Source organism: Mytilus trossulus, chromosome 13, assembly GCF_036588685.1.
Source record: "Mytilus trossulus isolate FHL-02 chromosome 13, PNRI_Mtr1.1.1.hap1, whole genome shotgun sequence".
In the NCBI taxonomy this organism is placed as follows: domain Eukaryota; kingdom Metazoa; phylum Mollusca; class Bivalvia; order Mytilida; family Mytilidae; genus Mytilus; species Mytilus trossulus.
Window position 1 is genome coordinate 16,996,134 of NC_086385.1, and position 15,708 is coordinate 17,011,841.

The 15,708-nt window shown below is 31.7% G+C and overlaps 2 protein-coding genes across 3 annotated transcripts in view; one reads left to right on the forward strand and one right to left on the reverse strand.

The window, feature by feature from the left end:
* The first annotated feature begins 7,536 nt into the window (after positions 1-7,536).
* On the forward strand, positions 7,537-9,198 carry LOC134694141 (uncharacterized). The gene has a single exon (XM_063555137.1). It carries the CDS (start codon positions 7,537-7,539, stop codon positions 9,196-9,198), a length of 1,662 nt encoding a protein of 553 aa, XP_063411207.1.
* A 4,565-nt stretch (positions 9,199-13,763) lies between these two features.
* LOC134695435 (kalirin-like) overlaps positions 13,764-15,708 on the reverse strand; it is a 122,027-nt gene continuing 120,082 nt past the window's right edge. The window contains exons 39-40 of one of the 2 annotated variants that reach the window (XM_063556683.1): positions 14,191-14,326; positions 13,764-13,986 (exon numbers count right to left, since the gene is read on the reverse strand). In XM_063556683.1, coding sequence (XP_063412753.1) covers positions 13,966-13,986; positions 14,191-14,326 — 157 coding nt within the window. In that variant the 3' untranslated portion in view covers positions 13,764-13,965. The remainder of the gene's footprint in view (positions 13,987-14,190; positions 14,327-15,708) is intronic. The other variant, XM_063556682.1, reaches the window with a different exon arrangement.

Genomic DNA, 15,708 nt, shown 5'->3' on the forward strand with positions numbered 1-15,708 from the left:
TAAGGGCGTCATATCTAAGGCATGTATTCACCAAAATCATTTTTTGGTTTGAGATTTTGTTCTCTGTTGGTAACCAATCAAAATCTTTAAACAGTAGTGCTGATGCTGAATATAGCATTCCTTTTCCACAGTTTTTTTTTTTATTATTAATACTTAATTAAAGCACACAATAGTATCTCAAATACTACAACTATAATCTATCTTTAGAAAATTACAATACTTATAAAACACTATCTGAAACCAATATATAAAAATCTCAAAAGGTAAATGAGTCTGAATAATTATGATTAATATATTGGATAATTATAATGGACTGTCCATATAAAAAAGAGTTCATTTTAACAAATTTAGATGTTTTATTTGATGAAATATAAAAAGAACGTTCACACAGGACTTAGTTTATTAAATCTGCATGCATTTGTTCAATCAATTCCTGAATATTTTCATATAACCAACAATTCCTGTTAAATGCAATTTAGAAGAAAATAGTTGAAAACATTTGAAACACCTCATAGTTCTGTTGAATGATTGATTACCTTCATTTGAATAATAATAAGACAGTTTGTTACGCTTGGTTGCGTGAAAAGGGGACATAAATCAGTATAGATAGTAAACCAATTGGTTTAGGGTTTTTAAATTACTTCGATAAGTTTTCTGCGAACATGTGTGGATATTTACATGTAAATATTCGTTCAAACATTTGCTAGTTTAAGTTTGGTTAAATACTGTATGTTTGATCGCCTGTACAATCCATTATCATTTAAAGATATTAATATTGTGTATGGATCACAAATTAAAGTAAGTATTGTTTTTATTTACTAATCATGAAGTTGATAAAAATATAAAAATAAGCACTACGAATTTCATCTAAAATTTGAATCCTGGTTGTATAATTGATTTATGCCAGAATGTTTTCATTGCAAGATGCTCTTGTTAGTTAAGATGTACACTACTTTTGGTGTCAATCTTGATGAACAGGAGATGCAGGCAATATTGCGGTGAAATAGAACCCCAAATACTAATACCTTAAAGTATCTGCAGGTAATGTTTCTATCTGCATTAACATGTCTGTCATCTGCCAAATTTTGTTCTAGTGTTCTAGTCATGACTGAAATTTACTGGACGAAGTCAAAAGTAATATGCTGAATAAGTACACTGTTAATACTTGGTGCGCACGGCTGTAGCTTAGTAAATGGAGAAATATGTATAACTTTAGTATTAAAACCAACTGTTACCACTTTAGATCCCTTGTTGAATTTCAATAAAATAGGATAGCATATTTGCCTTATTCTCAGCTCACAAGAGATCTAGCATGCAACCAATCTTCCGAAAACTAAAGGGCTCTAAAATGTATTTAATGTATGTTGACATTTTCCGCACAGGCTGTGATAAAATTAAGTGTTGAAATTAACTGATTGTTACTTAATGTTTCTTCAAGGCAACCAAGGTACAAATGCTTGAAAAAATAACACTGAAAGAAATGTGACTGGGTAGTACTTTATTTCGAATTTTGAATCAAATATTGAAAATGAATTTAATTTAATTTAAGAATGTGATTTGGGTTAAAACCGAATTACTCCTATTTCTTAAATAAAGTGATAATCATGTTGAGATCATATTACCCTGAACTATTAAATATATACTCGAGAAAATTTTCCAAATTCTTTAACTTATATTATTGTGTGTTACATTGTACTATCTATATATTTTTCTATAGCAATCGCCAATCCAGATAATTGTGTGGACATGTTGAATGTATTAATTGTTTCTATGACCCTGTATGGCTGATAGAATTTACTGATACGATTGTTAGAATTAGTTGTTTTTAAAGGTATTGATTTCATTGACGAATATAATAGTACGACTATGGAGCTTTAAATCAATCAGTGGGATATACGTCGTAATGTTTAAGATTAAAAACGCATCAATAATGGCCTTTTATTTATGAGAAAGAAAAATTAAAAACACTAAAATACTTCAATCTGTCATTCAATCAATCTATTGAATAATTTGATATAATGTTTTCCCTAACTACACACTATCGACAGTTTCTGATAAGGTATTAAACACGGTCTTTTCATTTTTATATTTCGTATGCGTTATAAAAAAAATATAACCTGCCGTCCTCCTTTCCAGAACATTTTATCACGTTCCAAACAAAAAAAATCCAATCGTCGTATTCATACACATTGAACACCAAATGTATGGACTCCTTGACACGATATACCTCATATGACGTTAACGTTTTCAAATTTAATGGATATATATTTGACGTGACTCTGTACGTATACCTCCCCTTATTGTGTTATTGTTCTATGGTGAAATGTTTGTCTTCCTGTCTTTCATTTTTACTAATGTGCTTTGTCTATATGCTTTTTAGTGTTTATTAATGATATATGACGTGTCTCTGTACTTATACATCCTGTAATTTTGTTATTATGCTATGGTCAATTTTTGTATTCTTGTCTTTCATTTTTGCTAATGTTTCCTACTTGCATGCCTTTTTGTGTTTCTTTGACACATATGTGTTTGTTTTTTGTAGTGATTAAGATTATAACACAATGTTGACTGCTATATCCTTAATTTTGACATTTTTAATTCACCTATTTTATTTTATGGTATGGTTTGTTCACACATCGTTTTCAATATAATCGAATTTCATGCGACTGTCATACAAGTGAGTGGTTTATAAAACTATAAAACCTTTACATAAGAAAATACCTGTACCAAGTCAGGAAAATGACAGTTGTTGTTCATTCGTTTTGAGTGTTTGAGCTTTTAATTTTGCAATTTAATTAGGTACTTTCCGTTTTAAATTTTCCTCGGAGTTCAGTATTTTTGTGACTTTACTTTAGTATGTTTCTACATTTCCGACTTTTGTTGCAACGGACTACATTTTGTTTTCATCGAGGTTTCCTATGCATTATCTTGAATAGACTTTTGTACTTGTAAAAAGACAAATGTAAGAAAGAAAGAAATGTGGAATGTTGAGAAGATTTTGATCAATATGGTTGGTGTATTTAATGATAGTTAAATAGTTACCAAAGGTACCAGGATTATAATTTAGTACGCCAGACGCGCGTTTCGTCTACATAAGACTCATCAGTGACGCTCATATAAAAAAATTTTAAAAAAAAGCCAAACAAGTACAAAGTTGAAGAGCATTGAGGATCCCAAATTCCAAAAAGTTGTGCCAAATACGGCTAAGGTAATCTATGCCTGGGATAAGAACATCCTTAGTTTTTCGAAAATTCAATGTTTTGTAAACAGGACATTAATAAAAATTACCACATTATTGATATTCATGTCAAAACCGAAGTGTTGACTACTGGGCTGGTGATACCCTCGGGGACGATACGTCCACCAGCAGTGGCAGCGACAAAGTGGTGTAAATAGTTATCAAAGGTACCAGGATTATAATTTAGTACGCCAGACGCGCGTTTCGTCTACATAAGACTCATCAGTGACGCTCATATCAAAATGTTTAAAAAAAAAAAAAAAACAAACAAGTACAAAGTTGAAAAGCATTGAGAATCCCAAATTCCAAAAAGTTGTGCCAAATACGGCTAAGGTAATCTATGCCTGGGATATGAAAATCCTTAGTTTTTCGAAAATTCAATGTTTTGTAAACAGGACATTAATAAAAATTACCACATTATTGATATTCATGTCAAAACCGAAGTGTTGACTACTGGGCTGGTGATACCCTCGGGGACGAAACGTCCACCAGCAGTGGCATCGACCAAGTGGTGTAAATAGTTATCAAAGGTACCAGGATTATAATTTAGTACGCCAGACGCGCGTTTCGTCTACATAAGACTCATCAGTGACGCTCATATCAAAATAATTATAAAAAAAAAGCCAAACAAGTACAAAGTTGAAGAGCATTGAGGATCCAAAATTCCAAAAAGTTGTGCCAAATACGGCTTAGGTAATTTATTCCTGGGATAAGAAAATCCTTAGTTTTTCGAAAAATTTAAAGTTTTGTAAACAGGAAATTTATTTAAAAAATGACCACATTATTGATATTCATGTCAACACCAAAGTGTTAACTACTGAGCTGGTGATACCTTTGGGGACGAAACGTCCACCAGCAGTGGCATCGACCCAGTGGTGTAAATAGTTATCAAAAGATATCTTCTTTCAGCCTTGTGTTAATATGAAAGAAAGATATAAAACAAACTGAACGAAGCTCTATATTGTACATATACACAGAAAGTTAGAAAACAAACCTTTAAAAGCGTTATCCAATATCAACATATTTTGATGTATTAAAAGAACTCCGAGTGTTTATATATTATTAAAAGAACAATGTATTGTCTCAACATATAGTTATATAAGCCGTTTTGGAGTACAAAATGAAAACAATTAGTATACTGTTATCTTGATTTCATTTGAAATAGAGGGTATTTTAATTTTGGAAAGAACATAGTTGTTGGATTTATACAAATTGATTTCTGCATATTGAAATTGCCTTATTTAACTTGTTTCCTGCGCTCACGCGACAAAAAGATTCATAGTGTGACTCGCAGCTGATATTTGGAATATAAATATGCAGACAACCTAATTATCGGTACAAATCGAGACAACGTTTTGTTTTATGTTTGTTAATCTTAAGATAAGTATTGTTCCATCTTCCAAAATCAAAATCATAAGTGATGATTCACCTTGTTTTTATATTATTTGCAAAGTTCCCAAATAAGGAAATATTCCTGCATTTTCCTTGACAAAGCAAACGACATGTTTTAACTGTTATAATGAATCCAGTATAGGAGCACCACAGCATTATACAAATTAGGGCAGATTAATTGTTTCTATCCACCATTTCGTACTGCTCAACGTATACGTATACTTTGTGAAGTCTTTGTTTCAGGTAATGTCAATAATTTTGAATGAACTTTCCAACTAGTTTTAGCACGCCGTCACACATGATTCTCATGAAGACGTAAAGCGAGTACGGTATATTAAAGCATAAGCCTAATTTGTTTTACAACTTTAACAAAACATTCTATATTTAATTCGTTGATCTGTACCAAGAAAAATAAAGTTATGAAACAATCGTTTCTGCTTCAGGTAATATAAATATGTATTTCAACTGATTGGGCGGAGCTTTCGTTTAAATTTTCATAAGTTCCGAGACCACAATGGTCTTCTCTTGATTTTCGTTGTCCACGAATAAAGTTCCTAGTGTGAACAGTGTGTTACATGCCATTCTTTTTTTTTGAAAAACCTTTCAAATGTATTTCTCCATGTTTAATGCCTCAGGTAGCAAGTCGGAGGATGAGATGACACTGTCAAAAAATTTGGGTCATGAATTTTAAAGTCAATAAGTGATTTGGTCCAGTTGAAAAAGGTTAAAAATTAGCACTTCGGAAGTTGTCAAAAGAATTCAAGAACAAGATACGGAAATTGTAACAAATCATTAGAATTATAAATGACAAACTGGATTCTCTCTGATGTTAACCTGCCGGCAATACTGATCATACCGTTGTAATATAACTCATATTTAATGCTTCCTCAACAAATGTACAATGCAATATAAAGTTAATGAATATGTTTTTCTGTATACCTTTGTTCAACTTAAGGTGATACAAGAATAAAATAATATACACTAAAAGACCCCCCCCCCCCTTTAACATAAAATTTTCCATATTTTGAGTTAGAGCTGATGAAGTTTTCTATAATTTTGATAATTTGTCAGAAAAGTTGTACAACACACTGTACAAATTTTATTGAGAAAGCGCAGGTGGACTTTTTTAATTTTCATTTATTGTCTAAAAGAAATGCACTACGAAATAATTGTGGTCTCGGTCTATAAGTACAGTCTATTTGAAGATGTGTGTGATAAGGATGATTGTCGTTTAAATTATCATTGATTTCAAATCACCCACCAGTGTCATCAAACGAATTAGTGTATGACCTGGACACTTCATTGATGAGCTTATCCCAAAACACCTATCTACAAAGGGACTGGTCTATGATGAGCGAACCGTTTAAACTCATCCCAGTCAAGTGAAATACATCAAGCAATACTTGAAAGTGTGAAATTCTTAGAATCTTCTTATCCAAGGCATAGATAACAATGGCCGTATTTAGCACAACATGTTTTGAATTTGGGATCCTTAATGCTCTTCAGCTTTGTACTTGTTTGGCTTTATAAATATTTTGCTCTGAGCGTCACTGATGTGTCTCATGTAGATGAAACGTGCTTCTCCGAAAAAAAACACGGACGCCTTCCTTTTCAAATAAAAGGTAGTATTTTCCACACGTTAACTCTGATTGTACATTATTATTTCATGGTGTGTTAATGACCTAATACAATATATATGGGGTCAGTAAATTCCATATGGGGTGAGAGCGAATTAAGCTCGAATCCCTATATGGAATTTACTGACCCCATATATATCGTATTAGGTCACTAGCAATCCGTGTAACGAATTTATCTTACCGACCAACTTCACATGTGTTACTTTGACTAGCGGCCTAGTATCAAAGTGATCAAGTCTTCAATACTTAGTATTAAGATCCTATTTTCATTTATCTAAATGCAAACAAAAAACAAAAAAAAACCTTTTTAGCTTTAAATTGAATTTAAGGAAGTTAGTTTAATCGTTCATTACATGTATCAATTTCTTCGTCTGTTGAATCCTTTTAGATTTCATTTTTTGTTTTGAAAGGGAGGTAACTCCGTTATGCCAAAAATAACAACTTGTAGGTTACAATACACCATTAGATTGTATGGCCGCAGCAATTTTATGAGCATAACATGGTATTCAGAATTAAGAGTATGGCTAATCCTGATTGGTTGATATGTGTGCCCGTTATTTTTTTATTATTAGATACTTCGTGCATTCTGCATTATATCATAGGCCAAACAAATTATTTTCCTTATATTTTTTGGACCGAAAAATAATGTCCGAATAATTTTTATGTAATTCTAGCAAGGTTTCGTTAAAAAAATCAACTTTCTAAAGTCTGTATCTCAAAAAAGGCTATCATTGTCTCCTACGGGGAAATTAATTGTTTATTTCAATCTGCAAGTTTTTGTTCTATTTTATGAATTTATTTCAACCATTCAACATCAGTTTCTTTGTCTGTGAATCCTTTCAGATTTTTCCTCACTGTGTTGTTTTTATTAAGGGTTGTGGTATATTTTTTGTTTTGAAAGGAAAGTAACTCCTTACTAACCCCATATGATAACTTACCATGTATGGTAACTAACCCTATATATTTTAAGGACACCCTATATCAAATATACATAGTCACCACCTGTAGTCCTTTGACCAATCATATCTTTATAAATCTATAGGAGGTAAGATAAATATAAATATATTGAGAGGGTAATGATTTCGTGAAATGTCGTGTTATGTATATATGTTTAAGACGATAACAAGTATAAAAGTTGTAAAATCTTAATCGCAGAAAAACTTCTACTATGTCAAAAAAAACTTACATACAAACTTATATCTATTTACATTGACAGATTGTTATAAAGGACATCATGATAAATGTAGATACTGTTGATTATCTTACAGCATGGCAGATAATAAAATGTGTGCAGGTTGCCTTAGAGATGCAGAAAACAACAGTGCAACATCATGGTGCAGCGATTGTAGTGAACCGGTCTGTTTGACATGCAGCAAATTCCATAAGAAATTAGCACCACCCCATCAAATTGTTCCAATCAAGAATGTCCAAAGCAAATGTTCGGAGATCCTCGATTTGTCACAAAATTGCAGCATTCATCATGATACGAGAGTTAGTCTATATTGCTGTCAGCACGATCAAATTATTTGCGAAACTTGTGCGTCTGTATCTCATCAAAGATGCAAGTCTATCATTTCAGTAGATAAGGCTTCGAAAGGTGTAAGAGAAGGCGCGGCCATTTTAGATCTCGAGAAAAGGCTTGGTAACTTGATGAAGGTATTAGAGAAGATACTGAGCATCCAGGTAAATAATGAAGACGATATGAAAAGAAGCAAGGACGAAATCGAAATCAATATATCTGAGGTAAAGACAGCAATAATAGAACACCTAAACTATTTAGAAGCTAAGCAAATTAAGGACTTAAATGAGAAATATTCAAAATGTCAAACATTAATAGCTTATAACACACAAGATGCTCAATCCACGTTAAAGTCCGCTACTACATGGAAAAAAGACTTAGGCTCCTTTCATCCTCATGCAAGTGAAACACAACTGTTTCAGGCAGTAAAATATCTTGATGCTAAAACTTACGAACTAGAAGGGAAAGTCCGTCAAATTCAGAGTACAAGTTTGTGTAAACTGCAATTTTGTGCACTACAAACTTTGACAAACATGAAAACAATTTTTCCATGTTTAGGTATAGTCTTGGTACAGAAAGCACCAGCACCCGAAACTACTGACTTATACATCGACCAGCAAGGGCAGGCTATTGCTAGGTCGGATGATAACAAGAAACAAATATCTCCCGTTTCCTCTTTTCAGACGGACATATTTGGCAAAGATGTAACGATATTCAAAGGGTGTTTTATTCCTGATGGGAGATTGCTTCTTTCGTCCATGAGTACAAACCAGCTTTTTATATGCAATCTAGACGGAACAGACGCTCAATCAATCGATTTAATTTATACCCCGCATAGTGTAGCCCTATATGACAACAGTCAAGCTCTTGTCACATCACGGGGAGGATGTTATATACAAACTATAAATTTGACAACATTAAAACCTGAAAAAAAGATATATATCGGGAGAAGTTGTGAAGCAGTCACTAGTTTAGATGGGAAGATATGCTTATCTACCTCTGGAAACAGTCTAACAATGATCAGTCTCAACGGTGTTGTCCTAAAAAAGACAGTGACAAAATTTAATCCATACAATATTTCTATTAATACAGCTGGTGATATTTATTGTACAGGACAATTCGGTCACGTGTATGTCTTACTAGCCAACAACGAAGAGCCAGTTATATATAACGAGATGAGCGGTGGAAATGGCATTGCTGTAGGTGATCACAATAGTATCTTTGTTGCCCAATACGATTTAAACCTAATCAACAAAATATCAAGTAACGGGGAGGTAAATAGCGTTGAAAATATCTTGAATGAAGATGATGGAATAATATTACCTACTGCTCTCTCTTATGACAATGAAACAAGGCATCTAATGGTTGTCAATGATAGCAGGAACTCTATTCTCGTTTTTAAAACATGGTGATGGAATCCTGGCAATTTTCGAAACTGCTCATATTAAGTCTTTCAATCAATTACTGTCAGTGGAACAGTATATTAAAATAAAAATATATTAAGAGTTACTGAAAACACCATATTTTCTCTGGTTTTCTTTTTTGGAGGTTAGACAATTAAAGGAAATAGTATTGAACCGATGATCAAATATCTGCTTACATTCATATTAATCGGTTGTCTTCGACATTTTATAAGATATTTACTATATTGTTTACAATATTTATATCTATATTTGACGTTCTTCTAAAGCTTTGAATACAAAGTCATGTTGTAATTCCAATAGACATGGGCTGCACGATTTACTTCACAAAAAAGTTGCATGTTCGAATGAATAACAAGAATGAACAAATTGGATTCAAAAGCACATAGTCCTTTCAATGTGATATGCTTAACATTATTAGCATATTAAAAAAAAAATATTCAAAAACTTTTGTCGTATGCAATTATTTAACACATAAACTATTAATAAACTCATCATAGATACCAGGAATACGATTTAATATTTACGCTAGAGGCAATATTAAGACCCTATTCGTTTGCATCATTAATTTTTGCAGTACCTAGTATGCGTTTATTCTCTACCTTTGTCTGAAATATTGGACGGTGAGCGAGACCAACAATTATGGTACGTCCCACCAGTGTTGTTATGCATAAGCTTATATTGCTGTCAGGACATTTTAAGGAAATGATGGTCGAATCTGGTTTGATAGCTATCCCAACTTCCCATTTAAATGATAATGTCTCCTTATAAAGACAAAAGAGTTGTTTGCCGATGTTTATTCTTAATGAATAGATTCAGAAGACACTATAACATTAACGGAAAGCTTAATACTAAACTTTATGATAAAAGAGATGATTTTCCATTTCCTATGATAGTTAATTATCGATTTTTAGATGGTGACGTTCCCTTGTCACCATCTTAAGGCGTTTATATATTTCAACTTGTACGATTCGCTCGTGTATGTAACAATGTTTTAGATTTTAACGTGAGAAATTTATGTATTACTGAAAAGTTATTACACCAGGGTTTTCGATATCACAAACTTGTCAAAACATTTACTAAATTTTATCATCGGTATAAGTACATCATTCGTACATATAGCTCTATATGCAGACTTCTTATACGTTCAGGTATTTCACATCCAATTTTTTTATAAAAATATTCTTTATAAAGCACAAAAATGTCAGTATTCACCGCAGAAACTAACAAAACCTTTAAATATACTTATTAAGAAGGGATATAGTTACGGTACTGTTGTCAGGTCTTTAAGATTGCATATGTTTGGCGTTAATATTGATTCACTTATAGGGTCTCTGCATCAAAACTAAACTCATTTATTCCAAAACCAGTTGTGTGCATGACACGGGTTATGTTCTTCTCATATATGTTATGATGGTATGATACTAAACCCCTAACGGGAAGGATTGTGCCTGATGTTCATATGATGAAATCATAATCTTTCAATCAATTTCATTGAAGTCTGGAGCTGGCATGTCAGTTAACTACTAGTTGTCTGTTGTTATTTGTGTATAATTGTCATTTTGTTTATTTTCTTTGGTTTGCATCTTCTGACATCAGACTCGACTTCTGTTGAATTGAATTTTAAATGTGCGTATTGTTATGCGTTTATTTTTCACATTGACTAGAGATATAGGGGGAGGATTGAGATCTCATCAACATGTTTAACCCCGCTGCATTTTGCGCCTGTCCGAAGTCAGGAGCCTCTGGCCTTTGTTAGTCTTGTATTATTTTAATTTTTGGTTCTTGTGTACAATTTGGAAATAAGTATGGCGTTCATTATCATTGAACTAGTATATATTTGTTTAGGGGCAAGCGTAAGGACGCCTCCGGGTGCGGGAATTTCTCGTTACATTGAAGAACTGTTGGTGACCTTCTGCTGTTGTGTTTTCTATGGTCGAGTTGTTGTCTCTTTGACACATTCCCCATTTCCTTTCTCAATTTTATATTATGAAAAACGAACAAAAGTTATGAAATGTCAAGAAGATGATGGAGGGTGCGTCCAAAGGGAAACGTCACCTGCTAGGTATGTTAAACCTTATATGAATCAGGTATTCAACGGAAGAACAAAACCACTGAGGTGCAACAACAAAAAATGCCAATGCAACATAAATGTACTGAGAAAAGAAATACTTGATACCAACTGCAATATGCCTGACTTGGTACAAGACATTTTAAGAAAAAAAAGGTGGTTGAACCTGGCTTTATAGCAAGCCATACTTCCCATTTAAATGACAATGTCTCCTAATGAAGACTAAAGAGTAGTTTGCCGTTGTGTATTCCTTATGAATAGATTCAGAAGATACATATTATGGAAAACGAAAAAAAGATGTGAAATGTCTAGAAGATGAGTGACCGGGTGAATCCACAGGAAAACTTCTCCTGCTGGGTATGTAAAACCTTATATAAATCAGATATTCAACCGGAAAATATATGATCTAAAAACGTAAATAATGTTTTCACAGTTTGTTCGAACACTAAAAATTATTCATGCCCCACCAATCTTATCCTAATTAATTGTACATGCCACAATTTTCTTTCTAACAAACACCACAAAAAGATATATATTTATCCTATTATTTTATACTACTAGCTTTCCCCAAATTTAATTTGATGTATTTTTGTCTGTCAAGTACTAGTGGTTCGTCAGATTCTCGAACTTAATCAAGATAAGGTGATATAATATTCATTAATGTACACTACCTTTAATATGTAATGCTTTTTACACATCAGCCTAGGCTGGTTACAGGAAATTTGGATATACCTCAAACAGTTATTTTATATCTTTGAAACAGTGAATAAATGCTCTCTTTTTAAGATTTATTCATACATTCTGTATTATTTGAAATTATCTAACAAAAGATATTCTACAAGGAGCTTTAGTGCCTCGCCGTTCATTTGATACAAACATAAACAAAATCTTTTCTTCATACAAGTAGTTTGTTATTAACACCTATGAGTAGGAGACATTTTATTTTAATATATACTACTTTCAAGTATGTTCACTTTAAATAGGGCCCGCTTCTGGGCTGTTACATCTACAAAGTCTTCATGAAACAAGTTGAAAGCAACTTTAAATAGCTTTATTAAATATTTACATAAATAATAAACTTAAATGAAGCCAGTCGTACCAACTTTCAAATAACTTTCACTCATAATGCATCCCCAAACTTTATATTATATACAATTACATGTTGTGTATATATACAATGAAAAACATTCTAAAATGAAAACACATGTTCTCCTTTCATTAGTTTTCAAAGAAGAATTCATCACAATCACTTGTGGCGAATCTTAACAAGTTACGAATTCAAAATTTGGAAAATAATGTGCATCCTATACATATATATTTATATAAAAACCATAGGGGTCAGGCCTCTGCATTCTAATCGACAGAATCAGTCAATACTATGTCTAATTGTTTTCTTTGTCGTGCTACAATTGTATTAGTAATGAAACTTATTTGACAGTATTGTCCAAATGAAATGAGGTTGTTGGATGATTATCCGATTGATATTCTTTATGATTTGTTTCATGTATTGGTTAAGAGAGATAATTTTGTTTAAATTACCAATGCATTAAAAACAGATTCATCAATTCTGATAAAAGCATCTCTGTGATACAGAATTCAATTAATCCATGTCCTTTATGTAATATTTTGTTTTCTGAAAATGGTTACCTCCTATAAACAATAGTTAAATGTATGAAATGATAATGCTGCTTATATTTTTAATTAGTTGATCTGCATCGGAGTCATGAAAACACTATATATGCAAAATTTATACCTTAAGAAATTCAATAAAAATTGCATGCAACAGGTCTATAAATGTACAGAAATTATGAAAAATAACCTCATCAACATACAAGGCTTACAAATGATATGTTACTGCTATGAATGAATAAAATTGAAACGGAAGTCATCGCAGTCAAATTTTAGAATGCAATTAGTCGAATTATATAAAATGGATTTTATTTGTAAATAGTTAAAAAGGCTAAATAAGCGTTACGTTGTGACGACGTCTCACTTCAATGGATATCACCCAGTACCTATGCAATATTTTCATATTATAAAAACAAAAATGTCACAACAGTAATGTGTCATTTTTAAACAAAGTATTATATTGTGGAATCGTGATGACACAAAACAAACAAATCTTATTTGGATCTTTCTGAGAGAAAAAAAAACAAGTATCAGGTTTATCCCTACTATCTAAAATTGAAACATAGAAACACATATGTTTACTTATCTTGAATGTATCGAAAGAACAATCATTACATGCTTTAAATGGAAACTAGTTGTATAAAAATCAGGCGTAGTTAACATATCAAATATTAATTTAGGACGTTTTCAAATTAAATAAAGCAACATTGCCAAGCAGCTTTTAACTGCAAATATTTCAGAACATAATTCATCTAGCTTAGAATACTTCATGATCAATGTATGAAAATGTTTGCATTTCTTAAATAAATATTAAAATCAACTTTTGTTTTTGATGACTAAAGTAGTAACTTTGTTGGTGTGTCCCAATTCATGTTATAATATACAGGCGATATACGTAATGTGAAGAGTGGTCTATTGGTATACCAACATCTGCTATGAACTGTTTACTCAATCTATCACTAGAGCAATATGAAGTATAATCAAACACAGTTCCACTTGTTCATCTACGAGGTATATATAAGTTTCTTCTGTAAGGAGGTAAAAGCAAGTCATTGCTGTCATGAATATAGTTCGGTGCTCTGAAATGAAAAAGGCAAAAGATATGACCAGTGTGCAATAAAACCATAATGCCAATAAAATTTAGTAAATGAGAATAATATTTGAAATACGACTTTTACATAAGAAAATATTAAAACATATGAAACATTGTGTCTGCTTAATAAGAAAAATCATTGATTTTGAAAAAGATTTTTTTTTTTTTTATTTCTACAAGTTCTTACTACCTGCAGTTTTTTCCTTTCTATAAAATCTTTCAATCTGTCTGTTGGAATGGATTTATGTCTAGGCTGAGATGAGGCATTGCTGCAGTACTTCTGTATCCATGAGGATTCGAGGCATTTGTGTGCCGTAGGACGATTACTAAATAAAACACAAGAATTAATGTATATTTAAAAGTATTTCAATTGAAAAATTTCGTCAATATAAAATGTGAATAATTCAAGGAATTACAAAATATAAGACATTGTTTTTTTCATTCAATGATGGCACTATTTATGAAAATGAGATGTGATAGTTTTTGGTAAGCATTCCCGTAATCTTATGTGTCATTGATCTTGTATACTGTTAATAAACTCGTATGTAAATTTCGCATAAGTGCCCACCAATTACGAGTAGAAAAAGAGCGACATAAGAACAAACCTATAGAAAGGTCACAGAGGACTTGTAATTTTTGTTTTCATAATGATATCGAAGATGAGTTTCATTTTTTAAATTAACTGTCCCTTGTATAATCAATGTCGGGAATCACTGTTTGCACAAGCTCATGAACACTGTCAAAATTTTAATAACTTAGACTGCAAATCAAAATGTTTATGATTAATGACCACTGAAGATCAACATATACTTAAAAAGTTAAGCATTTTTCTTATCCAGAGTTTTGAATTGAGATCCACAAATTATGTTAATGGCTAAATCTTTTTAGTTTATCCATATATATATTTTAAATTCAAAAATTAAATTTATGTGCACATTTCTCTATGTGTATGCATATTTCTTCTATTAATATGTAAATGCTTATATATGCATAAACAAACTGCAGTCAAACTCTAAGGTGCTTATCATATCCTTGCAATTGTCAAAAAATATAAATATATACATTAATATCTAGTAGTTGGTTGCTGTGTGTACATGGGATAAAAATACCCTAATAACTAATCAGTTGGGGCTGCATTTCATTTTTATGCAACTCAAAACACCATATCTGTTTAAAGGGGAATAATCCTTACAGAAATTGATTGTCTCCCATATTACTTTCTAATCCATGTGCATGCAATAACTGTTCAGTGTTCTATTGTCATGTATTTCATTTTATTATTTCATTGTTATAACAAATCATTGTAATCATTGTATGAAATTTAAAACCCGCAAGGGTCCATAATTGGATTAATTAAGTATTCTTATTCTTATTTTTATTCTTAAAGGCATATTTAAATTTCAACAGTGATATCCTTAACTTTACCACTTCGAACCCTTTGTTGAACTGCTTCCTTTTATAGAGCAGCAATCATCTTTCATGGTTGTAAAGCTTTGTTCGTAGCCCCACTTAAACTGTCAAAAGATTTTTAATTCAATGTATGATGAATTACCAGTGTTATCCTTAATTTTCAGTTTGATTTGAAAGATGATGTCATCAAAATCATCAAAATTTTAATTATCAAAATAGCGAAAGACAAAATAAAAAAATAAAAGAAGTTCCTTTTCATTCTTTCTGTGATTCTTCTGGAATACTTTAAGCCTTTGTA

Coding starts and splice junctions, on each gene's coding strand:
- LOC134694141 (XM_063555137.1), top strand. CDS start 7,537: ATGGCAGATAATAAAATGTGTGCAGGTTGCCTTAGAGATGCAGAAAAC.